The sequence below is a fragment of the Aethalodelphis obliquidens genome, unplaced genomic scaffold (assembly GCF_003676395.1).
Source record: "Aethalodelphis obliquidens isolate GAN/ISIS:26980383/991018 unplaced genomic scaffold, ASM367639v1 scaffold53, whole genome shotgun sequence".
Lineage (NCBI taxonomy): Eukaryota > Metazoa > Chordata > Mammalia > Artiodactyla > Delphinidae > Aethalodelphis > Aethalodelphis obliquidens.
Window position 1 is genome coordinate 2,501,361 of NW_020837997.1, and position 26,798 is coordinate 2,528,158.

Consider the following 26,798-nt stretch of genomic DNA (forward strand, 5'->3'; position numbering starts at 1 on the left):
AGGGCGGGCGCTCGGAGCGTCTGGCCGGCGCGAAGATGGCGGTTTCGGCAGCAGGGCCCGGGTCGGTGGAGGCGCCCAGTTCACTGCTGCTCGTGGTGGGCGGCGAGTGCGGGTGCCCCGGGCTGCTAGCCTATGTGCTGGAGGAGCTTGAACGAGGTCGGGCCGGCCCGGGAACGCGGTGTCGGGGAGGCGGGCGCGGCGGCGCATCTCGGCCTATGGGGCGGGGGGCGGCTGGATCCGGGGGCCCCGGTGCCCCTATCCCCTTACCGTTAGGCACAGGGCGCAGGCAGAGCCCGTGCGTGCCCGCAGAGGAAACAGCGTTCGGGTTTGGGCTGGGCTGCTCCGCCTCGAGCGGGGTGCAGACCGGGGAGGGGATACGGGCCCAGGCTTTGGGACCCACGCGATTGGGCAGCATGGGCAACGGCTCTGCTTCCCGCCCTCCGGGCCCTCCTCGAATCCTCGGGCCTTAGCAGCCTGGAAGTCTTGGAGGGAGGAGCAGGGATGGGGAGGCTGGGCCCGGAGCTCCAGGGCCTACTTTCCGCAGCTCCATGAGGAACTGCTAATTGGGGTGTGGGCGGGTGCTGCCTGCTCAAGGGATTTGGCACCTGGGGATATGAGTCATAGGTGCACCTGCAAGGTTAACCTGCAGCCACTTGGCACGGTGGGACCGGCAGGCGTGGTGCACCCCGAACCGCGATTGGAGGGCATTCATCCATCCCCCATCTCTCAGATCGGCAGGGCCTGCCGTCCGTAGCCAGTAAAATGGGACGGCAGCAAACATCTCGGTTCACGGGATGAAGGAATGTCACCCCACAGGGCATCAGGGATAGCGTGGGGACCAAGGGCAGGCTCAGTCCTGCCCTCACAGGACTAATGGGTCTGGTTGGGGGGCGGGTACCAAAGTGAGTGAGGAGATGGACCAAGTTTTAAGCTCAGATGGTTACAGGGGTGTTCAGAGGATGCAAAGGGCTGAGAGGACCTGAAGGGTGGGGAGAAGGACCTCTGGGCAGTGGGAACAGCTCACGTGAAGGCTCAGAGATGGGAACTGTGCCTGGCAGGGCTGAGGAACAGTGAAACCAGTGGTGGGGGTGGGAGGATGACGGAGGGGACAAGATGACTGTGTAGGAGGCCGGGACTTTCTTTCTGATGTCCTGAGTCTTCTCTGTAAAATGCCTGATTTACACTTTGGGTTCCATGAGGGTGGATGCAGTGGGCTCCAAAGGCACATTGGATGGTTCTGAATTTCCAGGCCGTCATGTGCAGGGGCAGGTTGAGGGGAGGGGCCTGTGGCGGCCCTCACCAGCCATCCGCTAGTTATTGAAGTATTCTGGGAGCTGGGAAGCCCAGCTGATTTCCTACCTCCCTTCCCCCCTCTCCCCACCAGGCATCCGGTCGTGGGACATTGACCCTGGCGTCTGCAGCCTCGATGAGCAGCTCAAGGTCTTCGTGTCACGGCACTCGGCCACCTTTTCCAGCATTGTGAAAGGTGAGGCTGGGGACCCTGCATGCCCCAGCTCTCCCCTTCTGCTCATTCAGTGGACAGGTGTTCTTTGAGTGCCAGCTATATGCCAGGCATGGGGGTCAGGGAATGGCTGTAAGCAGCAACAGTAATAACACAACTGAGATCTACTGAGTGCAGAGCAGGGGCAGGCCCTGAGCCAGCACTCACTTCCTTTGGTCATCAGCACCCCACAAGGCAAGAACTTGTGTTTTTGTCCCCAGCTGACAGGTAAGGCAGTGAGGTGTGGGGGACAGGGAGACCTCTGAGGAGGGTCTTTTTGGATGAGAAGCAGCTGGGGCTGGCGTGGAGTGTGGAGGGAAGGGCGCAGTCAAAGGGACAGGACATTTGGAAAGTGAGGGGCTGCTGAGCGGGACTGGAGGGTGGAGTGTAGGCCTGGTGTGGCAGGGACTATGTCTGGTTTATGCCTGTGATTCCTTCACAGGGCCAGGTACACAGTAGATGCTCAGTAGATGGGGACCTGAGAAAACAAGATCGAGGAGGGAGTTGGGGTTCCTGGGCCAGCCCCACATGTCCCGTGGCTCCCTGGGGGTTCTGGGGTGACCGGGGTGAACAGAGCAGCTGCTGGGCAGGGCCTGGGTGTTGCCTGCAGCTCTCCCCTGCCTCAGCCAGCCTGTTGAGTCACCTCCAGGCCGCTGCAGGAGGGGAAGGAAGTGTCCGTCGCCTCATTGTCCCAGTGGTTCTGGGTGGCTTCCTGACCCTCACCATTTGGGGGAGCTGGAAATGCCATCCGCTCTGTGTGGCCTTGACAGCCACTTCCCCTCTCTGTGCCTTAATTTCCCCACCTGAATGGGGCAATATCCGCACATGATAAGAAGCCCGTGATAAACTGATAAAGGGTAACCAGCAGTAGAGGGTCCTTGCCTCTCCAGACCCAGGCCGGGTGCTCCATATTTGAAACACATCTGGTCTCTGGGGAACGGACGAGCGTTCGGATCCCAGAATCAACCCCACTTCCCTCTCCGTGGCCCATGAGGCCTCCCTGCCCTCGGCTCCCTCCTGCTGCCCCTCGCTGCAGCCCCACCTGCCCCTTCCTGATCCTCAGACACAGAGAGCTCAGTCCTGCCGCAGGGCCCTTGCCCATGTTGTGCCCTTTTCCTGGTGTACCCTCCTTGGCCCTCCCTGGGCTCAGGCTCCTTGATTATAAAATGAGGGTGACAGTGGCGTCCCCTGCAGGGCTGAGAGCTGTGAATTGGGCCCTGCCAGCAGTGGAGGCCTTGTTTCCAGCGTGAGGCCTGCCAAGGCGGTTTCCTGTTCTTGCCTCATCCTGACCTGCAGCTTTACCACATGCCTGTTAATCCCTGGATGACCCTCTGGCTGGGGGTCCTGGGAAGCGGGGTCCTGGAGGGGCTCATGGCCGCCTGGGGTTACACAGTGAGGCAGGGTTTGACCTTGTCACAGGCTGATGCCCACACATGTGGCTCAGCCCTAAACTCACAGGGCCCGGTTCCCCCACAGGCCAGCGGAGCCTGCACCACCGTGGAGACACCCTGGAGACGCTGGTCCTCCTGAATCCATCAGACAAGTCCCTGTGTGACGAGGTAGGGAAGGGTAGGCTCCTGGGGGCAGCGGGCTGCTGGGACGAGCGCCATCCCCTGGCCTCACCTCATGTGTCCTTGCCTTCATGCTGCCTGAAATCCTCTTCTGGACACCCAGCAGCAGCGAAGCCTCCCCCGATGGCTCCAGCCTCGATTTATTCCCTCCTCAGAGCTGATGGTGGGAGCGGGTGGAATCAGAAAAGGCTGGAGTTTGGGAGGAAGGAATGAGATAGGGAAGGGCTGGAGGTGGGAGGGCAGAACCCAACCGATGTTTGCGTCCCGTGCGTTCCCTTGGGCTGGGCCCCGCTAACTGTCTGAACTGACTTAATACTTCTAGCTTGTGGACATCTGTGCTCTTCTCTCAATTTCTCATGAGAAAGATGAACAAGATAGAGCCCCGGGACACCGCTCTAGATACTCTTGTACGAGTTGATTCCTCTGATCAAAAATGCTCCCTGAAGGGGCTCGAGGAGACAGAGCCAGACACAGGCCCCTCTTCCCCATGGCACTGGGGCTGGGCCAGAGGGAGAGGTGGGCTTCGGGGAGCCCAGAAAGGGTGTGCAGGGCTTCCAGGAGGAGGGGGCACCGGAGCTGGACTTTGTAGAATGAGCAGGAGTTGGGAGCAGGGATAGGGGGTCGAGCCCGACTGGAGGCCTACAGGCTGTAGTCCCGGCTTCTAGTTTAGTACTGGCCAGGCCGTCATGGGGACAGGAGTTGGGTGGTTATATATACATTAGGGGCTGCGGACCACCCCAAAGAGGGGTGCTGACTATCTCACTGCACAGAATAGGGTCTTGAACACTCTCCCTCTCCCTCAGCTCCGGAACCTTCTCCTGGACCCTGCCTCTCACAAGCTGCTGGTGCTGGCTGGGCCCTGCCTGGAGGAGACGGGGGAGCTGCTGCTCCAGACAGGGGGCTTCTCACCCCGCCACTTCCTCCAGGTCCTGGGGGACAAAGAGGTAAGCCGCCCCGTCACCATGCTGCCTCTGAAGCCTGGCTCGTCCCCGCTGGGCTGAGTGGCTCCAGCGACCTGCTGTCCCCCTGAGCATCGTCCCTTCCTCCTCTGTGGAATAATGGTGGTGGCGTGTCTTCCTCCTGGGCCCAGTCCCATGACCCACTGCAGTGTGTGGGCCTGTAGATTAGCAGATGTCTCAGAGTCTTCAAGTGGCACCGCAGATTCTAGGTCCCATCTGAATGGGGGTCCCTTCTGAATCCCTTAGTCTGGGTGGGGCAAAATGAGCAAAACCCTGGCAAACCATGTTTGGTTTGATAAGAACCAGTACACAGGGGTGGTGGTGGGGTGAGTGTAGAAGGTCTCTCTGGAGGATGCTGTGCTTTAGGAGTTGAGAACAGCAAGTGCAAAGGCCCTGGGGCAGGGAGAGTGAGAGAGGAGGGTAGAGGTGGACAGGTGGTGATGGGCCCTTCTGGGATGTGGGGAAGGCTGGGTTTTTGTCCTGAGGGTGACAAAGGCAGGCAAAGGGCCTTAGTTTTCCCAAGGGGCTGGGTGTTGCCTGGCTCCAGGTGACCCCTTAACCATTCCGCCCTCTACAGATCCGGGATCTCCTGGCCTCCACACCCCCGCCTGCAGACCCACCCAAGCTCACCATCACCTGCCCGACCTTTGGTGACTGGGCCCAGCTGGCACCCGAAGTGCCCGGCCTCCAGGGCGTGCTCCAGCTGCGGTTGAACCCTCCAGTGCAGCTGCCGGCTTCTGAGGGCCTGCGTGAGTTCCTGGAGTACGTGGCCGAGTCGCTGGAGCCGCCGTCCCCCTTTGAGCTGCTCGAGCCTCCGGCCTCCGTGGGCTTCCTCAGGCTCGCCCGGCCCTGCTGCTACATCTTCCCTGGTGGCCTGGGGGATGCTGCCTTCTTCGCCGTCAATGGCTTCACCGTGCTGGTCAATGGTGGCTCCAACCCCAAGTCAAGCTTCTGGAAGCTGGTGCGGCACCTGGACCGGGTGGACGCCGTGCTGGTGACCCACGCGGGCGCTGACAGCCTCCCCGGCCTCAACAGTCTGCTGCGGCGCAAGCTGGCGGAGCGTGATGAGGCAGCCGCTGGCGGGGGCTCTGGGGATGACCGGCTGCGCAGGCTGATCTCCCCCAACCTGGGCATCGTGTTCCTCAATGCCCGTGCAGCCGCCTCGCGGCTGGTACGCGGGGAGGATGAGGCGGAGCTGGCCCTAAGCCTCCTGGCCCGGCTGGGCATCACCCCCCTGCCTCTGAACCGTGGGCCGCTGCCGGCCGAGCCCACCGTGCTCTTCCAGAAGATGGGCGTGGGCCGGCTGGACATGTACGTGCTGCACCCGCCCTCGGCCGCCACTGACCACACGCTGGCCTCTGTGTGTGCCCTGCTGGTGTGGCACCCCGCGGGCCCCTCCGAGAAGGTGGTGCGCGTGCTGTTCCCTGGCTGCACGCCACCCGCCCGCCTCCTGGATGGCCTGGTCCGCCTGCAGCACTTGGGGTTCTTGCGGGAGCCTGTGGTGACCCCTCAGGACCTGGTGGGGCCTCGGCGAGCTGAGAGCAAGGAAAGCGTGGGCTCCCGGGACAGCTTGAGGAGAGAGGGCCGGACGACGGCACCCTCCAGGCCCGCCCAGGAGCGCCCCGGGGCGGCCCAGAAGGAGCCACCGCGGGCTGAGGCCCCTCGCAAGGCTGAGAAAGAAGCCAGGCCCTCCCGGGAGGTGAAGAAGGACCCCAAGCCGAGCGCCCCTCGGACCCAACCCCGGGAGGTACGGCGGGTGGCCTCCGCTGTGGTCAGTGGCAAGAAAGCAGGTGCCCAGGTGGCTCCCAAGCCCCGCAGAGCACCCAACACACCCCGCCCGGGTGTCCCACCAGCAGAGAATGGGCCCCGCAGCCCACCTAGCTTCCGGTGCAGAGAGGCCAGCCCCGCCACGGAGGCCTGCAGCTCCCCAGCCCCCCGGCTGGTGGCCACGCCCAGCCAGGAGAGCAGCCTGGAATTGGGGCTGAGCCCAGCTGGGGAGGAGGGCGGCAGCTTGGAGGAGAAGACCCTGGAGCTGCTGTTGGCCACCAGCACCCCAGAGCCGTGCACACCCTCACCCGCCGGAGCCCCCCAGGGCCCAACTGAGAGCAGTGGGCCACTGTCACTGAGCCCGCTGCGGGGTGGGGAGCCTGGGCCGGATGCATCCCCCACGGTGACCACCCCCTCGCTGCCTGCCGAGGTGGGCTCCCCGCACTCCACAGAGGTGGACGAGTCCCTGTCGGTGTCCTTTGAGCAGGTGCTCCCACCACCAGCTGCTGCTGCAAGTGAAGCCGGGTTGAGCCTCCCACTCTGTGGCCCTCGGGTGCTCCGCTCGGCCTCCCCACACGACGTGGACCTGTGCCTGGTATCACCCTGTGAGTTTGAGCACCGCAAGGCTGTGCCCATGGCGCCGGCACCTGTGTCCCCCGGCAGTTCCAATGACAGTAGTGCCCGGTCCCAGGAGCGAGCGGGTGCTCCAGGGGTGGAGGAGACACCACCCACGTCCGTCAGCGAGTCCCTGCCTACCCTGTCTGACTCGGACCCCCTGCCTGCCGCCCCTGGCACCGCGGATTCAGATGAGGACACAGAGGGCTTTGGGGCCCCTCGCCGCGACCCACTGCCTGACCCGCTCAAGATACCCCCGCCACTGCCCACCCCACCTAGTATCTGCATGGTGGACCCTGAGATGCTGCCTCCTGAGCAGGCGCGGCTGAGAGAGGGCCTCGGCCATACCCGGAAGCCCCTTACCCGCCCCAGCCGTGGCACCACTGCCCCCAAAGCCACTCCAGTGACTGCTGCCAAGACCAAGGGGCTGGCCAGTGGGGACCGGGCCAGTCGGCCACTCAGCGCCCGGAGCGAGCCTAGTGACAAAGGAAGTCGGGCACCCCTGGCCAGAAAGCCCTCAATCCCCAAGACAACCACTCGAGGTCCATCCGGTAAGTACCTGGGGGCTGGAGTCCTGCAGTGGGTTCCCTGCCCAAGTCCTCCTCCTGTTCCCCGCTTGCTGTGTGGTCTCAGCCACACGCACCACCCTCTCTGGGCCTCAGTTTCTCCGATAAAATGGAAGCTCTGGCCTGACTCCTTAAGCACTTGCAATTCCAAGGTGCTCAGGCGGTACCGTCAACGGAAATGTAATGTGAGCAGCATCCATCGTGGTGAATTTTCCAGTAGCCACGCTAAGCAAAAAGAAACAGGTGAAGTTAACTTCAAGACCGCCCCCAGGTTGGATGATTGCCTAGGAGGACTCGGTGTATGGTCATACTCATGAGTTTATTACAACAAAAACATACAGAGCAGGATCAGCAAAAGCGAAAGACATGGCGGGGAGTCCCAGGGAAACCAGGCACAAGCTTCTGGAAGCCTCCTCGCAGTGGAGTCCCATATCACGTGCTTGGTTCCCTGAGCTCCAAGCTGTGACGACACGTGTGAAGTACCGTCGATCAGGGAAGCTCCTTAGAGACTCAGGGCACAGGGTTTCTATTGGGGCTGGTCGTGCAGGCACCCTCTACCTCACACGTACACTGGAAAGGTTTCCAGGATCCAATTCTTGGACACCAGCCGGCTGTCCCGCAGTTGGCCGCAATCCTGACACTGTCTACCCAGAGGCAGAATCACATTCCACAGGTAAAGGGCTCCGTCCCCCGAGCACCCTCCACTTCAGGTGCCAGTCACAAGTCCAGGCTGTTACCCGTGCTTCTGACCAACTGGTTGTAAATCGGAGGTTCCCATGCCCCCCTCCTCTGGTTTGATTAATTTGCCAGAGCTGCTGACAAAACCCGGGAAAACCCATTTAACTCACTAGATGACCAGTTTAGTATAAAAGGCTCTTAAAGGGTACAAATTAACAACCAGATGAAGAGATGCATAGGGCGAGGTCCCAAACAAGGGATCTTATGTCCTCATGAAGCTTGGGACCCTGCATGGTAGCACAAAGCGTTCTGGTTCCCTGGTGTGGAAGCTTTCTGTAAAAGGGCCAAAAAGCGGCCTTTTGAGGCTTTTATGGAGGCTTCATTACATAGTCGTGATTGACTAAATCATTGGTCAATGGCGAGTGACTCAACCTGAGGCCCCTCTCCCCTGCCCAGGAGTCCGCACGCAAGACTGAAAATTCTGACCCGCTAATCACAAGGTTGGTTCTCCTGGCAACAAGCCCCCACCCTGGGGTGGGATCCAAAGTCACCTTCATTAACATAAACCCGGTTGTGATGGAAAAGGGCTTCTTATTAATAACAAGACACCCATTTCACCCTTTTGGCCCTAAGGTGTTTTCTGGAGCTGAGGACTAGAGACCAAATATAACAGAGATGCTCCCATTGCTCACATTGATCAGAAAACTCCAAGGGCTTTGGGAGCTGTGAGCCAGGAACTGCGGATGAAGGACCAAATATATCTGAGAATGACCAAGTATATGTATTTCTTGTAAATCACAGTACTGCAGTCCACCCCCTGGTGGAACAGATCCCTTACAGCAAAGCAATCATACCTATCACAGCACTTATATTTGGGGTCGCATTTATTAGAACAGATGTAGCAACAGTACCGACATAAATAGGCCAGACATTTGGAGAAGCTGTGTGGGACAGGGATGGATGGATGGGTGGATTTTTGGCTGCGTTGGGTCTTCGTTGCTGTGTGCAGGCTTTCTCTAGTTGCGGCGAGCGGGGGAGCTACTCTTCGTTGCGATGCGTGGGCTTCTCATTGCGGTGGCTTCTCTTGTTGCAGAGCATGGGCTCTAGGCTTCAGTAGTTGTGGCACGTGGGCGCAGTAGTTGGGGCTTGCGGGCTGTGGAGTGCAGGCTCAGTAGTTGTGACGCACGGGCTTAGTTGATCCGCGGCATGTGGGATCTTCCTGGACCAGGGCTCGAAACCTGTGTCCCCTGCATTGGCAGGCGGACACCCGGGAAGTCCCGGGATCGATTTAGAGAAACGTCATTTGCTCCTTGTACCTTACGATCAATTTGTGCAGAACTATTCAGCACAGAAATCAGCTGGTGATTAGCTATCCTGGTCCTCCTCGGGCCAGTCATTTTCCACAGGTATTACCTCCAGAGGAGGCTTTAACTCAGGCTCTCAATACATTTGATCATCAGTATCAGTGTTACCAGAAGACTCATTTACATGAGGTAGTTGAATCTTACCAGCGACAGGGCTACACCATATCGAAATATGGTTACCGTACGATTCATTTTCATTACACAACCAATCGGTAAGAGCTACAGACGTGTTCACTTTGCCTTCCCAACAGAATCTGCCTTTGCCCATATACCAGACGGTATTAAGGACAGAGGTCGTGACCACTGGCCACGATTCAGTTAGCTCCGGATTCCAAGGTAACTAGGGACAAGTTCACGAGCTTGTACTGAGTCTGATTTCCATTGTGTGTTGTACCGCAGGGCCCACCTCCCTTCTGTGGGGAGGACGCGAGTTGTATTTAGAATATTCCTATCCCAACTAACTGTGCTGCAGGGTATATTTTATTTCTAGCTTTACTGGAGGTGCGCGCAGTCAGGGTGCATCTGTGTAAATTATAAATGTCCCCAGAGAACTTCCATGAGCTTGGAGGGCCGTAACATTCCCGTAGGTGTGTGCGCCCCTGAGCCCCGGCAGCTAGGATTGAGGGCCGCTGCCCCGTGGCCACTTCAGCCTGCGTATGTATTTAAATAGTCAGGAGGCCTTGTTGGGTCCCAATGCTAGTTCTACATATCCAGCACTATTGGCAGTCTGCCTGACCCACTTTGCTAAAACCTCATTCTCTTTCCAGGCTGGCTCCCATCCTTCGCCTTCCACCTGGAAGAGAACTCCCCCTAGTCTGCCTATTCTAATTAATCTTTATCCTCTGGATGCCACTCCTCATTAAAAGCAAATTTCACTTGTCCTAGGATACCTGCTAGCACCTATTCACCCTAAGGCTCTTTCTGGCTTGTGGGCCAGTGTTGTTGAATCCACCAGAGACCTTGTTGCCGTTGTGTACTAAAGGCCTGGGTGCAGATAGGGTGCATGTTTTGCACCCCAAAATTTTGGGCCCCCCAGACGAGGCTTAGCTGCGTGGTAAGCACACCTAGATGTAATTTAATTTAGTCTGAGTATGCCATGAGGCTTCCCATGGCCTGCCTCGTCTCTGGTAGGGCTGTACCCCAGGGGAACTTGAGCGACCATGTGATGCCCACTGCTTTAATCCCATCGGGGACCCACTGTTTTCTCCTAGTTTGATGAATCGTTTTCCATCCACAAAAGCAGGATGACACGTGCTCGTGCACAGCACACCTTCCCATGCTCGGCACGCTGCCGTTATACTTTGTCCATCATAACCAGGGACCTTTCTAAGCAATTGATTGTCACGATCTGTAATTACACAGTGATCACATAGATCAGTCAGCTGGGAGCTATACACCACACAGTTTGAAGTCCCAGTAGGAAACAGTTCCCAAATGTTATCCTTTGTAGTAGATGTAGCCCGAAAAATGGGAGTCAGAAGACACAGGCGCATCGCTAGAATTCCATTTAATCTTTTAACAGTTGGTCCTGTCGTTAATATATCTCAGGACCAGAATGTCTTTCCAGAGCCATGCCATTCAGCTGTGCAGGCTGCTGTTCAATCTTATCAGGTCCCCAAATCAGGGCTGATCTCAGCAGACCAGCTTCAGCCTGCTGGGCATCTGGTATGCTTCTGCTAAGAGATTCTATTATTCTCTTGCTCTGAGGCTCTCTCCAGGTGTTAATAAAATGTTGGATTTCCCTCATTGCATAACCCACTTATTCATCCCTTTACCCTCAGCTGTTATTCTTCCTCTCCATTTGTCATTTATCTTTACCCACACTTTTCCACTCTTGGAAGGGACGTTAGTTTGGCCACCGTGCTGGTCCAGATTGCTGCCAGGAAACTAGGCTGGCAGGTGTCTCCCCTGCCCCGTCCACTGCCGCTCGCCTAGAGTAGGGTTACACAGGTACAGAACCAGTGGGCTCTTGCAACTGCTAGGCAGCGTGGCAGCATTCATTGTCAGCACCAACTTTGCCAGAGGCGGGTGAAGGCACATTCCGGGCCCATTAGCCCCTTAGGAATTCTGACATAAAGGTTTAAAGATACAGTTACCAGTTTCTTGTTGAGGAATCATCCCTGCTTCTGGCCCCCACAGTTGCATCCCTGGTTCTGGGACCACTGCATCGAGTAGGAGAAGAAAAAAAAAAAGTTGCTGTGATGCGGGGAAGAGTTATACAGTCGCATCAGCATCCTCCCCCACCCCGACTTGCCCACACCCCCAGAAAAGTGGAGGAATCTATCCAGTGGGGACCCGCCCTCAGCCCCGCTCATGTTGAGTGTGAGCACATGCTCGTGACGGTGTGTAAGCCAGCCTCAAGCCTGTGTCTCCCCTGGTTTTAGACAGCAAATGCTTCAGCCGCCCATTCCAATGTTCTATTAAACCATTACTCTGAGGATGATACGCAACACATCTGGTGTGAGATCTCTTGCCACTGTTGGACAGTGTGGGTGGTAAAGTGCACCCCTTGGTGCGAAGAAATGTAACTCAGTGGCTCAAATTGTTACAGTATTTTCTGATCCAGTCTTATTTTGAGCATTTGCATCTACCATCAGGTATGCAAACCCAGTGCAGGGTGTCTCTTCCTGTTAGGGCTCATCTATAGCCCCAGGGCTCCTGGCTTTGGTCCAATGTAATCCACTTGCCGGCTACCTGTGGGGCTCTGCATTGCTGCAGCCCTCTCCCCATGCCGACTCATTCATGGACCGCCCTCCCAAAACGTTCACTTGGTGGTTCAGTGACCTTCCAAACCTGGAAGGGGTTCTTCTGGTGGGCATTGACATGTCCTACTTTCACACGCCCCTTAAATTCCCAGAGTGATTTCCATAAGGCCGCGCCCCATGCAGGCATCCCTTTAATAGTCCAGGTTTCCATTGCCCGTCTGCCCGACCACACAGCCACGCCATGGGCCCAGGAGTAAAAACCCAAACATAGGGGCTTTTACCGTTGCTCAATTCTTCCACCACTGCTCGGAAAACAGCGTGCAATTCAGCCCACTGAGCCCATTTGTTCTTGCTGCCTCCAGTCAGGGTCTCGCCATCCCCTGGTTTTAATGCAGCCGCTTTCCAAGCAGGTTATTATCCATTCATCTTGGAACCGCCATCCATAAAGCAAGCGCGCTTTGTGGTTCAGTTGAGAGCCGTCCATAGGGCAAGGCCACGTGCCAGTCAGTTCCAGCAGCTCCTCAGGTGGCTCCAAAGCCGGTCCTGGAGGAAAAGAGGCTACGTGCTCATGATCCAGTGGGTGCCTCCCTGCATTACCCTGGCAGCGTGCTCTCAGATGAACCATTTCTCTTTTTATCATGGAACACTTCTGGGCACTGCGTTCATTGGAGTGTTTCTCCAGCATCACCCAAGACATTGTGGGCATCTCAGGTTTCATGATTATTTTATGTCCATCAGTAATCGAGGTGATCTCAGTTAATGCCCAATCGCAGGCTACTAATGGTCTCTCAAATACTGTGTATGGGCCGTAGCATCTTGGAATTTTCTGGTCCAAAATCCCAGTGGTCACTGCTGGGAGGTGCTCCTGGGCTTTTGCCCGAAGCTCCAGTCTGCAGAGTGTACAGAGTATGGCCGACACTTCCCAAATCATACCTGAGTGGGGGGTCGGCAGGGCCCAACGGCCAAGTTGAGAGGGCTGCCACCGTTTGTAATTCAGACATAACCCGCTCTCGTTCGGGTCCCTAACTCAGAGCTTTCTTCTGGGTAGTCTTCCAGATGGAAGCAGCATTCCCAGATGAAAATCCAAGTCAACCAACCAAACGCTGGGCTTCTTGTTTGGTCCTGGGGAGGACAGTGACAGCGGTTTATTTTTAGTCTCTTGTGGAATATTCCAGGTGGCCCCTGCCCAGGTTCTTCCTAAGAATTTGACTGTTCGGGCAGGCCTGGAAACCAGTGCTGGATTTATTAACCCACCCCAGTTGGTCATGTGCGTCCCTGTTGCACTCAGATCAGTCCTAGCCTGCTCTTTGGTTTCCGCTATCACCGTAACACCGTCAGTATAGTGTATGATTACACTGGCGACCCGCATCAAGTCCACGTCCCTTCTGACCAAATCACAACAGTAAGCCAGTGAGTTCAGATACCTCTGTTGCAGCACAGGAAAGGTAAATTGGGATCCTTCCCATGTGAAGGCCAACTGCTGCTGGCTCTTTTCTGAGATCAAAACAGGGAAGAAAGCATTTACGAGGTCACTCGCTGAGTAGCAGCCTCCTTGCATTTTCTGTGTGTCTGGAACGGCTGAGCCGATGGGTGGTACAACTTGGTTTAAGTCTCGATAGTCTACATTTAGTCTCCATGAACCATCCGTCTTCTCCCCAGGCCGCACAAGGCTATGGTACAGTGAATTCGTGGGTACCCACACTCCAGCTTCTAGCATATCATGAGTTAAAGTGGTCGTCTCTTTTTGTCCACCAGGCGTTCTAGATCACTCTATGTTAGCCACCTGTGTGTGCTCAGGCAGTTCTAGTGGCTCCCATCTGGCGTCCCCCATTAAAACTGGCCGGAGGGTGGACTTACAGGCCTCTGCTTTACAATAGTAAGTAGGGGAGGCAATCCCCAGTCAGCCAGGCTCCATCCCAGTAATACAGTCAGGTAAAGGAGATGTGACCACCTCACACCAAATCTGTCCACTCACCCCAGTTTTCATCCCAATGTGCACCTTCATCCCATCAACGTTTGCATCTCCAGTTCCTCCCACTCTAACCTTAGCCCCCGCTAAGACTTCACCAACTGGTGTTGGAATCACAGTGCTTTGGGCTCCTGTATCTAGGAACCCTGGGAAGGTCTTCCTCTCCTGGCTGTTTGCTCCACGCCTGTGCAGATGGCCTTGGGTCCCCACCCCACCCCACCCCACCCCCACCCCCGGGGTGGAGCCAGAAGATCCTGGCCTCTGCTTCAGTCTTTATCTTCATTAATCTTCCTAATCCTCACCCGCAGGGGATTCCTGGTCAGGTTTCTCACTGTAATCTTTGCCTCCTGGCTTTCGAAATCCCTCCAAACTAGAGTAAATAGTGGACTTGTTTGGGGCCCTTTAACAAAACGTTGGGGGCCGCACTGGTCCATCCAATCTCTGCTAGTGCTGCATCTGTTGCCGAAACTAGGCTTCTGTGAGCCAGTGCCACATCGAATCTTGCAGGGAGAGTTTTGGGTGAATTAGAAAAGAATAGCTTTAAAAAAAAAGAACCTCATTGCTTTGCCAGGCAGAGTGGGGCACAGTGGGCTCATGCCCCTGAAAAACTGTGTCCCCCAACCCAGGGGGGATTTGGTGAGGAGTTTAATAGCAGTGGTTCAAGGGCGGGTTGTTGATAAGATTAAGGTGTGTGTGTGGGGGGGACACCTGTACTCCTTTAATCCGGTCTCAGGTAATCTCTTGATGAGCTTCTCTGGTTCCTTTCATCTGGCCTCAGATGCTGTTCTCTGGGATGAATAATGCTGACATCTTCCATTTGTTGGGGGTTTTAGTTCTGTAAAGAGCTCAAAGGTATTGTTAATATGTATCCCTTGAGGTGGAACAAGGCCCCTGCCCCAAGGCTGCCCTATTGTTTCTTGGCTGCCCCTCCCTTGTCTCTGCATCCCCTCCCTTCCGTGATTAGCAACTGTTTGAATCTGCCCTTTGGGACTCCGGGAAGGTCACGGAGGCTGGAGTCTGCCCCTACAAACAAGGAACGGGGTACACAGAAAGGCCTCCATGTCCAGGAGCCCCACAGGGTCCTGCTCAGTTTCACCTGTTTCAACTCTATCAGTGTCTGCTTTATTCATTCTACGTTTCAACAGCCATCTGAAGATTACCACTCCACTCGGTCAAGTCCCTTGACTCTCCCCTTTGTCTCTTCCCGTTTTCTTAATTACTCTAATGTTCTTGGTGTCATCAGAGAAGCTGAGATAGCAGATCTGATAAGGCTTCTAGAACTGTTGTTCAGTTTTGTAGCAGTAAAGTTCCATGGGGTGCCCATGCAGCAAGGGTCCCGTTAATCACAGCATTTACCAAAACCTGGGTAACAGGCATATTCAGTGGGTGAATGTCCCAGTTATAAAGCTAATCCCACATGGCTTGCATAGGAAGCATTTCAGCTGCTTCATCTGGGGTGTCCCACTTGGCATTTATGGGGTGAGTTGGGCAGTCCCCCCTTCCCAGGATAAACGCACTTTTCAGTGGCGTTTATCCAGTCGGCCAGGCTGGTTATTCCTTCGGGAATAACCTCCTGTGTGTCTGGAACAATCTGTGATTGTTCAGTAGTGAGCTTCGGGTCCTGCATCAACCCAGATGTGCTCTTCTGCTCTGTAGCCTTCAAAACCAAAGACACAGCCCCCAAATTGGTTACTCTCACGATCCATTTTGGTAAAGGTTCTTCAGGAAACTGATGATACCAGTCCACAAAGTGAGTCCGTTTCTTTACACTCTATCTCCTGGTTTTAGTTGTTTCTTGGTTTTGCCCTCCCCCTACATTAACTACCTTCTTGGTGACCAGAGACCTTAGAGGTCTTTCCTGATGCCCCTGCATAATTTTTCCCTCTCTGGGCGGCTTTGAGGCTAATGACCAAACCTCAGATCTACCCAAATCTGAACTTGGTTCAACATCAAGACCCGAGTGAGCACATTTTTTAACTTTCATTTTGGCTACTAGAGATAACAATAACCAGGAAACTGTGTATTCAGCATACTGCTTATTATTTTGCATTTCCTTATATATCCAGTGAGCCAACTCCTTGGGTGTTGGGTCTACTACCATTACTACATTCCGTTGGTAACTTTTACCTTTAGTAACTGATTGCAGTGCAGCTGCAGTTTCATACTGTGGGTGACTGGGTAGCTATCTGGGGATCAGCGTTTGCTCATTCCCCACCCTTTTATCCTTTCTCTTTAAAAAACACATGTTTCGGGGCTTCCCTGGTGGCGCAGTGGTTGAGAGTCCGCCTGCCGATGCAGGGGACGCGGGTTCGTGACCTGGTCTGGGAAGATCCCACATGCCGTGGAGCGGCTGGGCCCGTGAGCCATGGCCACTGAGCCTGCGCGTCCGGAGCCTGTGCTCCGCAACGGGAGAGGCCGCAACAGTGAGAGGCCCACGTACCACACACACACACACACACACACACACACACACACCAAAAAAAAAAAAAAAAAAACCACATGTTTATGTAAGCCAGGGTCATTCTAGCAAATCCCACTCCTGACACCAACCAAAAAGGGTTCCTGGACCCAGTTCCACTGTGTGTGTGTCTGTGTGTAGGTTTCCCCACACCAACAAGCAATTCTTGGGTGCCAGCAGGGCGTCCAGGAATTCAAATCAATTCTGACACTCTCTACCCAGAGATAGAATCACATACCACAGGTAAAGGGCTCAGTCCCACAAGACCACCCTCCACGTCAGATGCCAGTCACAAGCCCAGGTTTCTACCTGTGCTTCTGACCAACTGGCTGCAAACCAGGGGTTCTGGTGACCTCCTGCAACTCAGGATGCCAATCGCAAGTCTAGTTTGTTACCTGTGCTTCTCACTGACTAGCTATAAATCAGAGGTTCCCATGACCCCCTCCTTGGGTTTGGTTAATTTGCTAGTGCGGCTTACAGAACTCAGGAAGAACCCATTTACTCCCTAGATTACTCATTTATTACGTATAAAACTCTGTTAAAGGATACAAATCAACAATCAGTTGAAGACATACATAGGACGAGGTCCCAAATGAGGGCGCTGACTGATGTCCTCAGGGAGCTTGGGGCCCCACACAGTGGCACGTAGAAGCACTCTGGTTCCCTGATGTGGAAGCTCTCTGAAAAAGGGCCAAAAAGCTGTCCTTTGGGGCTTTTATGGAGGCTTCATTACATAGTTGCGATTGACTAAATTATTGGCCAATGGCCATTGATTCAACCTCAAGCCCCTCTCCCCTCCCCCAAAATCAAAGGGCAAGACTGAAAGTTTCAACCCTTTAATCATATGATTGGTTCTCCTGGCAGCCAGCCAGGAGAAAATTCCAAGGGTTTTAGGAGGTGTGAGGCGGGAACTGTGGATAAAGACCAAATACATCTGAGAATGATCAGATTTTATATATATATTTGGAAGGGTTCCCACCATTTCCCAAATGATAAGAAGAGTGGCTCACCATGCCTACACTGCTTGTACAGTAATGTAGTTTATGCTGTACACTTGCTCACCCCTTCCTGGGGAGTCTGGAATTTTGGAAATGGTGGGAACCCTTCTGAAATCCAAGTTCCCAGAAGGCAGCCAAGGGCCAACATGTCTGCTTTCTAAGGGTAGCAGTCTTGGGCTTGCTGTGCTTTGGTTTTTTTTTTTTCAATTTTTAAAAATTGTGCTAAAATTAATGTAACATAAAATTGACTACCTTGGGCTCCCCTGGTGGCGCAGTGGTTGAGAGTCCGCCTGCCAAGGCAGGGGACACGGGTTTGTGCCCTGGTCCGGGAAGATCCCACATGCCGCGGAGCGGCTGGGCCCCGTGAGCCGTGGCCGCTGAGCCTGCGCGTCTGGAGCCTGTGCTCCGCAACGGGAGAGGCCACAGCAGTGAGAGGCCCGCGTACCGCAAAAAAAAAAAAAAAAAAAAAATTGACTACCTTAAGCCATTTTTAAGTGCACAGTTCAATAGCATTAAGTACATTCATATTGTCGTACAACTATCACCACCATCCATCTCCAGAACTTTGATCTTGTGGAACTGAAACTCTGTCCCCTTTAAACACTAACTCTCCATTCCTCCCTGTCCCCAGCCCATGGCAACTATCATTCTACTTTGTGTCTCTGAATTTACTACTCTAGGGACATCATATAAGGGGAATTTGGGGTTTTTTGTAACTGACTTCTTCCACTTGGCGTATTGTCCTCTTGCTTTATTCATGTTGTAGCATGTGTCAAAACTTCCTTTTTTAAGACTGAACAGTATTCCATCATATGGATGGGCCACATACTGTTTATCCATTCATCCATTGTTGGATACTTGAGTTGCTTCCACCTTTTTGGCTATTGTGAATAATGCTGCTATGAACCTGGATGTACAAATACCTTTTTGAGACCCTTGCTTTCAAATTTGGTGTATATACTCAGAAGTGGGATTGCTGGATCTTATGGTGATTCTATTCTTAGTTTCTCGAGGAACTGCCATACTGTTTGCACAGTGGCCGTACCATTTTACGTTCCACCAACAGTGCACAAGGGTTCCACCTTCTCCACATCCTTGCCATCACTTGTTATTTTATGGATTTTTTTTTTTTCTGGACACGCAGGCTCAGCGGCCATGGCTCACGGTCCCAGCCGCTCCACGGCATGTGGGATCTTCCCGGACCGGGGCACGAACCTGTGTCCCCTGCATCGGCAGGCAGACTCTAAACCACTGCGCCACCAGGGAAGCCCTATTTTATGGCTTTTTGATAGTAGCCATCCTAATGGGTGTGAGGTGGTATCTCACTGTGGTTTTGATTTGCATTTCACTAATGAATAGTGATGTTGAGCACCTTTTCATGTGCTTGTTGGACATTTGTATATCTTTTTAGAAATGTCCTTTGCCCATTTTTGAGTTAGGTTGTTCATCTTTTTGTGGTTAGGTTGTGATAGTTCTCTATATATTCTGGATATTGATCCCTTATCAGATAATGATTTGTAAATATTTTCTCCCATTCTGTGGCTTGCCTTGTTACTCTGTTGATAATGTCCTTTGATGCACAAAATTTTTTGATTTTCAAAAAGTTGAGTGTGTCTATTCTTTCTTTTGTTGCCTGTGCTTTTGGTGTCATTGCCAAATCCAGTGTCATGAAGCTTTTGCCTTATGTTTCCTTTTAAGAATTTTATAGTTTTAACTCTTATATTTTGCTTTTTGAGTTAAATTTGAGTTAATTGTTGGATATGGTGCTAAATAAGCATTGAACTTCATTCTTTTGCATGTTGATATCCAGTTTCCCAGGGGCCATTTGCTGAAAAGACTGTCCTTTCCCCATTGAATGTTCTTGGCACCCTTGTCACAAATCATTTGACCATATGTGTGACAGTTTATTTCTGGGCTCTCTATTCTATTCCATTGATCTATATGTCTGTCTTGATACTAGTACCACGTTGCCTTGATTACTATGGCTTTGTAGTAATTGTGGAAATCAGGGAATGTGAGTCCTCCTACTTTGTTCTTCTTTTTCAAGGTTTCCTTGGCTACTTGGGATCCCAGTGAGCTTCCATATGAATTTCAGAATGTATTTTTTCTATGTCTGCAAAAAAAAAAAAAAAAAAACACTGGGATTTTGATAGGAACTGCATTGAATCTGTAGATCGCTTTGGGTAGTGGTGGCATAACAATATTCAGTCTTCCAATCCATGAACATGGGATATCTTTCCATTAATTTATGTTCTCTTTAGTTTCTTTCAGTAGTGTTTTGTAGTTTTCGTGTACAAATATTTTACCTCCTTTTTAAATTGATTCCTAAGTATCTCATTCTTTTTATGCTATTGTAAATGGAATTGTTTTCTTAATTTCCTTGTTGAATTGTTCACTGTTAGCGTATAGAAATGCAGTTGTTTTTTGTGTGTGTTAATATTGTATCCAGCTATTTTCTGAATTCATCTGTTAGTTCTAACAGCTTTCTTTTGTGTGTGTGGAATCTTTAGGATTTTCTACACATAACGTTATATCATCTGTGAACAGAGATAACTTTACTTTTTCCTTTCTAATGATTCTTCTTTAAATGTTTAGTAGAAACCCAGTGAAGCCCCAGAGGTTTTGATTACTGATCCAATCTCCTTACTATTTATAAGTCTATGCAGATTTTCTATTTCTTTGTGAGTCAGTCTTGGTAGGTTTTGTGTTTCTAGGAATTTGTACATCTCTTCGAAGTGATCCAGTTTGTTGGTGCATAATTGTTCATAGTACTCTCATAATGCTTTTTATTTCTGTAGATTGGTAGTAACATCTCCACTTTCTGATCTTAACTAATTTGAGGCTTCTCTTTTTCATTTTGTTTTGTTTGTTTGTTTAAAATTGAAAGTTTATTCGCTCAGTACACCAAATAGAATGCAAGCACTGTCATGACAAATATACAGAAATAATATGCAGATCAACATAAAATAGTAATTTAGTGTAAATGAAGGGAAATCTCTTTAAATGTTATGACAACGTACGCCCAAGAATTTTTCAGTTAATTATACATTTCAGTAAAATAAACGGTAATGAATTAAGTGGAAGTTAGCTTTATGAATTTTTCTTAAAAATAAAAATCCAACCCTATTAATCCATGCCAGTTAAACACTCTAAGATCTCCAAGTAAGTGCAAACGGAGATGGAGTTAGTTACCTTTTTTGCTTGAACAGCCCCAAGGAAAGCGGTTACTACAAACACAGCAGGCAAACTGTTAAGACCGACCGATCTAGAACATAGCGTTGAACTAATCTCAGTCTCAAGTTGTGCTGAATGCTCATCATTAGTATGGCACAGTTTGGTCCATGATATCGTTTAATGCCAAAACAGATCCCAATTTGTTACAGAAACACATAGATTACTGTTGCTTTTTTTTGTTTTGTTTTTAAATATATATTTTTAAAAAGCCAGGTATACTTCCACATACAAACGCAGGTTTTCCCAGGAGGAATTTACAGAAAGTAGTCGGGGGTGCACTGGGTCACGTGAGGCTCTCCACGACGAGGTGCTGGGTCAAACTGAAGGAAGGAATACTTCAGAGTGTCATCTAATTCCATGATAGCAGCCTGGTTCCCACAACGATAACTTAATTATCATCGGGTACGCTGAAAATGGTAACCACGTTCCGATCGTGACACCAATTGTATCCCTCCATTACAAGTTGGTGAGCACGAGAAACCAGTGTGAGACCACTGGCATGGTTAAATGTTTCAGAAATATCTCGTCCAAATGTGTAGCCAGCACCGCGTGGTGAAATACCCCACCCACCACGATCACCTGGATCTGACCATAACGGATCACACGTTGGGCCCTCGTGTGGAACTTCTTGTAAACAATCCGAGGCTCTTCTATGATCCAGTGTATCTATGGATGGGGAAAGGCCACCATGGAGGCAGAGTATCTGTCCATCTGCTAAAGCTGTAAGTGGCAGATAATCAAACAGATCTGTAAAGTATTTCCAAACATTGGCATTTCCGTACTTTCACAGACATTCATCATCAAAGCCATGTACTTGGGCAGTTTGTCGGCTTTTGTGGTTTCCTCTCTATTGTAATATGTTCTGGATAATGCACCTTTAATGCCACAAGAAGAGTCAGAGTCTCCACAGGATAATAACCTCTGTCTACATAGTCACCCGTGAATAGTTTGTATCTGGTGATTTCCCACCGATTCTATAGAGTTCCATAAGATCATGGAATTGACCATGCACATCTCCACAGACGGTAACAGGACAACGGACCTCTTGCACGTTTGATTCTTTTGTTAAAATTTCCTTAGCCTGGTTCTCGTTAAGTTGTTTACACTCGTTCAGCTGCTTGACCCACTGGTCCAGCTCCTTGGTGAACGCCTTGTCGTCCATGGTGGCCCGAGCCCCTCCCCTGCTGCCTCCGGCCCCCCTCCCCGCCCCCCGCACGCCCCAGCACCCTCGCCCGCAGCCAGCTCCCAGCGGGAGTGGAAGGAGCCGGGGAGAGCGACCCCGTGCCACGCCCAAGCCCCGCGGGCGGTTCCGGGCGCACGGCCTCCAGGAGACCCCCGTCCGCACTGGCCCATTGGGCCGTGCGCCCCTGGAGTAGGTGAAGGGCGCGGGGAGGTGTGGGGTTTCCGCGCAGCTCCCGCCGGACGATGGGCACCTGCTGCCACCTCCCGCCCGCCAGCCACTCCCAGTTCCCTTGCCCCTTCTCTCTCACTCTTTCTCTTTTTCTTTCTTAGTCAATCTAACTAAAGCTTTGTCAATTTTGTTAATCTTTTCAAAGAACCAACTTTTGGGTTTGCTGATCTTCTGTGTCGTTTTTCTGCTCTCTATTCTTAAAATCTTTGCTCTAATCTTTATTTCCTTCCTTCTGCTAGCTTTGGATTTACTTTTGTTCTTTTTTTCAGTTCCTTAAGTTGTAAAGTTAGGCTGTTGATCCGAGATATTAATAAAAGTATCTATAGCTATAAACGTCCCCTTTATCAGTTCTTTCCCACAAAAAGATTGTCTTTGTCTTTATCTTTGAACAATTTGATTATCATGTGTCTCAGTCTGGTTCTCTTTGAATTTATCCTATTTGGGCTTCATGGAGTTTCTTAGATGTTTATGTTCATGTCTTTCATTAAATAAAAGAAGATTTTGGCCATTATTTCTTGAAATAATCTTTCTGCCCCTTTCTCTCTCTTTTTTCTTCTGAGACTCCCATAATGTGTATGTTGGTCCTCTTGATAGTATCCCATAGGTCCCTTAGGCTCTGTTCACTTTCTTCAATTATTTCTCTTTCTGTTCCTCAGACTCAAGAATTTCCATTGCCCTGTCATCAAGACCACTGATTCTTCTGCTTGTTCAAACCTTGAGTGGAATCTTTCTAGTGAATTTTTCATTTCAGTTACTATACTTTCCAGCTCTAGAATTTCTTTTCATTTACTCTTATGTTTTCTATCTCCTTATTGATATTTGTATTTTTTTTCCATACATTGTTTTCTTGGCTTTTTCCACATCTTCCTTTAGTTCTTTGAGTATCTTTAGGACAGTTTTTTAAGTCTTTGCCTGGTGAGTCCACCATTTGCTCTCCCTTAAGGACAGTTTCTGTTAAATTTTTTTCCTTTCACTGGGCCATACTTTCCTGTTTATGTACCTTGTGATTTTTTTTTTATTGAAAACTGTACATTTGAATCTAATAATGTGATAACTTGAGATCCGAAATTTCCCCTTCCCCAGGGTTTGCTGTGGCTCCTTCCTTTGTTTGATTATTGTGGGCTGTCTCTGTGCTGGGGATCAGTCTGTGGTGTAAACTTAGGGTGTTCTCATGTCTTTTCTGACCCTGTACCTTTTGCTGGGCATCTGTGGTTGCTTTCTAAATTCCCCTGCATAGTAGTTGCTTTTGAGTGTCCTAGTGCTTAAATGTTTGGCTCCCGAAAAGGGAAAAAGAAAAAAAATGAAGGGGGAAGAAAAGAAGAAGAAAAAATTTCCAGTCCTTTAAGTCCCATGTAAGTTGCTTCAGACTTACGCTGAGGGGCTGCCAGCACGACTATCTAGACGGGGAGCAGATTCTTGGAGCTTCCTACTGTACCATCGTCCCAGAATCCTGCTGTGTTCATTCTTTCCTGCATACTACTCTATCAAAAGGATATTTCAGCATGTAATCAATATAAAATATTACTAGATAGTTCCCTTTTCTCTTTCCACACTACATCTTGGGAGCCTGGTGCGTGTTTTGCACTCCCAGCGTGTCTTGTCTCACACCACGTTCCAGTGCTTGGTGGCCACTGCATCAGTCAGAGCAGGTCTAGAATTACCAAGAGGGGGCTGGTGAGAAAGCAGCGACAACGATGGCAGTCATAATAACTCCAGGTCATGTTCACTGAGCGCTTGCTCTGGACTGAGCCCTATTCTAGTAGCCTGGGGTGGTCCTGCCCTCCGGGAGCCGACAGGCATCTCCAGCTTCTCTCCCCATGTGGCTTGTCCTCAGCTCCTGGCCACCCTGGTCTCTTGATTGTCTTCTAGCCTCAGCGCCCCCCTGAGCCCCCACTTCTTGTCTTTCCTGGGCAGATTCCAAGAGAGGCATCTGATGGGCCCTTGTGACCTTTGGCAGGTCAGGGGCTCCCAGCACAGTGGCAGGGAGGGAGAGAGGGTGGCCCCTAGGGCCCATGGGCAAGGCTGGCACCCGGAGGCTGGGGATCATCCGAGACCTTCTCTTCCTGGGCATTTGACCTCTTTCCAAAGGCCACAGTCTTGGCCACTCAGGGTCTCCTGCTCCCACTGCTTCTGATAAACCAACCAGCTACATTAGTATCAGCAAAGCCTGTCTTAAAGGGCCAGAGGGAAAACATTTTCAGCTTTGTAGGACAGATGGTCTCTCTCTCAGCTCCTCAGCTAGCTACTCACTCAGCTAGGTGTCGTAGCACAAAAACAGCTCAGTAAGTACTCAGTGGGTGTCCTAGTAAAACTGTATTTCCAGAAGCAGGCAGTTGCCATATTTGGCCCACAGGCCATAGCTTGCCAGTCCCTGCTCTACCCCTGTCCTCCTGCCCCATGGCTTCCGTCCACATTCCCTTTGTCTTCGCTTTGCTGTTCTGCCTCTGCTGCTCCTGTCCCCCTCTCGCCTTCCACAGCCACGGTGGCTTTCCCTTCCTGGGGCACCACTCAGGGTCCTCGACACCACTGTCCCCAGTTATGAGTGAGGGGCGCTACTTGCCCAAAGCTGGGGATTTCATTCATTCTGCAAATGCCCCAGCAGCCTTCTGGGCCCACACCCTGCACTGGGCAACGTTTATGATCTTAAGACACTGAACACCTGGCAGGCTTCCTGTGGCCAAGACCTGGCTATGTCCTCAATCACTTGGTGAGTTCACTGGCCCAGGAATGGTGGCCTTGTCCCCCTTGCACAGGCTTTGGGTTCAGGGCATGGACAAGGGCCTGAGAGCAGCTGCCCCAGCTCCATCCAGGCTGCCCAGCCTGCGTCACCCTCTCTCAGCTCTCCTTCCTACACCCACTCTGGCTCCCTGTCAACCTTGAGGGCAGGGATTTTTGTTTGTTTTGGTCACTGCCGTGTCCCCAGGGTGCGGTGCCCAGGAGAGTTTGATAAATGCCCGATTGGCTCCCCTTGAATAACTAAACCGATGGATGCTGCTGAGAATTCCAGGTACTGCTGCTGTAGGAACTCAAGCTCTAAAACCCCCTCTTCCAGGGAGCCCTCCCTGGCTGCCCCCTCCCTCAGGCCCTGGGGATGTCTGTGTCCAGGGACTGGCCAGGGAGTGTCCAGGCACTGAGGGGTTGGCTGGGGTGTTTGCAGGACAAGCCAGGGAGAGCTTGTCAACCATAAAATGGAGATCAGGCTTCCTGCCAGGGAGGGAGCCACTCAGAGAGGTGCAGGTGGAGCTGGGAGCCTTGTCCTGGGCCCTGGGTCTCAGCCCCTCCCTGTCCGCAGAGCTCACAACTGACCCCATCCCTCTTACCCACAGGGTCAGCTGGCAGTCGGCCAGGAGGGTCACTGGCCCCGCCGAGCTCCCCCGTCTACCTCGACCTGGCCTACTTGCCCAGCGGGGGCAGTGCCCGCCTGGTGGACAAGGAGTTCTTCCGGAGGGTGCGTGCGCTCTGCTACGTCATCAGTGGCCAGGACCAGCACAAGGAAGAGGGCATGCGGGCTGTCCTGGATGCGCTTCTGGCTGGCAAGCAGCAGTGGGACCGTGACCTCCAGGTGCGTGACGACCCGGGTGTGAGACAGTCCCGATGACAGCAAATGTCACTGGGACATTGCCCAAGCTCTTGCCACTGGGCAGGGTCAGCGCTTCCCGGTGTCTTCCTGCTGAGCCCACACTGTCCTGTGGGGTTGGTGTGACCCTCACCCGCATCCAAGGAGGGAGTGGGGCTCAGAGAGACTAAGCCATGTCCCCAGGGCCATGCGGCAGTGAGGTCAAAGGCAGGAGTGCCACCCAGCTCTCGGGACTCTGTTCCTGTTACATCCACTTCCTTGTCTGCAGCAAACCTGGGTGAGGTTGCAGGGTGGGGCTGGTTTGATCACCTCGCCTGACCCCTGGCACTGAACCTCCGTAATGTTATGAGAATCAGCCAGGAGGAATAGGTGAGATGTGTGGTATCTACACAGCTAAGAACGTTGAGAATTGACCCTGAGGGCTGGGGTTGTCCTCATGGGAAGCCTTGAAATAGAACCTTGAAGGGTGAGGCGAATTTGGATAGAAGGAGCCTCCAGGTACCTGGCCGCCCACTCAGCCTGTGAGTGTGCTGACACCCAGCCTGGTACGCAGCTTACGGAGCAGCTGCGAGGGAGCGTCCAGGGCAGACGGCACAGCGTGGGCGAAGGCCAGTGGCGGGAGCAAGCTTAGTGTATTCAGGGAGCTGGAGGGAGGCCTGGGCAAGAGGACAGGGGGAGATGGCAGCAGTGGGTGTGGGCGGGAAGCATGGAGAAGAATTCGCAGAAGAGTGGTCCGGTTTGTGGAAGGGTCCTTTGGATGCCATGGGAGGGAGAAGGGACTTCGGGGACAGGCTGGCCGCCGGCTGCAGACATCCAGGCAAGAGGTAATGGAGGCGGAGACAAACGCGTTCGGAGAAGAGGGGCCTCGATGCCTTGGGGCTGGGCCGGGAGGGCAGAGGGCGCTCCCCCCCACCGTTGGTCCATCTGTCGCACCCACAGGTGACCCTGATCCCCACCTTCGATTCGGTGGCGATGCACGAGTGGTATGAGGAGACGCACGCCCGGCACCAGGCGCTGGGCATCACGGTGCTGGGCAGTAACAGCACTGTGTCCATGCAGGACGAGGCCTTCCCCGCCTGCAAGGTGGAGTTCTAGCCCCGCCCCCAGCACCACCCCCCGCCCCAAGTCCGCCGCCGTCCTGAGGTGCACCTGTGTCAGAAATAAAACAGGTACTCCGCGCGGCTGTGGCCTCAGTTCCTTCTGCCGGCAGGAGACTTGGCAGCACTCCGCGCGGTCATTGCTGCCATGTGGGTCCCCAGTTCTGGGGGGAGACAGCTTCTGTGGAGTTCCCAGTAGCCTCCAGGTCAGGCATGCTCTGGCTTCCGTGTCACAGATGGGAAAACCCAGGCCCAAGGGCGACAGTGCCTCTCAGGTGATGACCCCTGGCCAGTGGAGCTCGCTGCTGACCATGGCCCTCCAGCCCAT

General features: G+C 52.7%; 1 protein-coding gene and 1 pseudogene across 1 annotated transcript; one reads left to right on the forward strand and one right to left on the reverse strand.

Annotated features, from left to right (window-relative positions):
• Positions 1-26,551, forward strand: MAP1S (microtubule associated protein 1S). Its single transcript, XM_027084653.1, has 7 exons — positions 1-156; positions 1,385-1,486; positions 2,978-3,060; positions 3,876-4,016; positions 4,609-6,964; positions 25,123-25,358; positions 26,313-26,551. The coding sequence occupies exons 1-7, from the start codon at positions 36-38 to the stop codon at positions 26,466-26,468; spliced, it is 3,195 nt and encodes a 1,064-aa protein (XP_026940454.1). The 5' UTR covers positions 1-35; the 3' UTR covers positions 26,469-26,551.
• Positions 19,342-24,667, reverse strand: LOC113608404 (serine/threonine-protein phosphatase 2A catalytic subunit beta isoform pseudogene; annotated as a pseudogene).
• Positions 26,552-26,798: the final 247 nt, after the last annotated feature.

Bases quoted from the DNA above. Each gene is read 5' to 3' on its own strand.
- MAP1S (XM_027084653.1), top strand. From the start codon at position 36: ATGGCGGTTTCGGCAGCAGGGCCCGGGTCGGTGGAGGCGCCCAGTTCA. The intron at 4,017-4,608 runs GTAAGCCGCCCC...CGCCCTCTACAG, and splicing joins AGGTCCTGGGGGACAAAGAG to ATCCGGGATCTCCTGGCCTC. The intron at 25,359-26,312 runs GTGCGTGACGAC...TCGCACCCACAG, and splicing joins AGTGGGACCGTGACCTCCAG to GTGACCCTGATCCCCACCTT.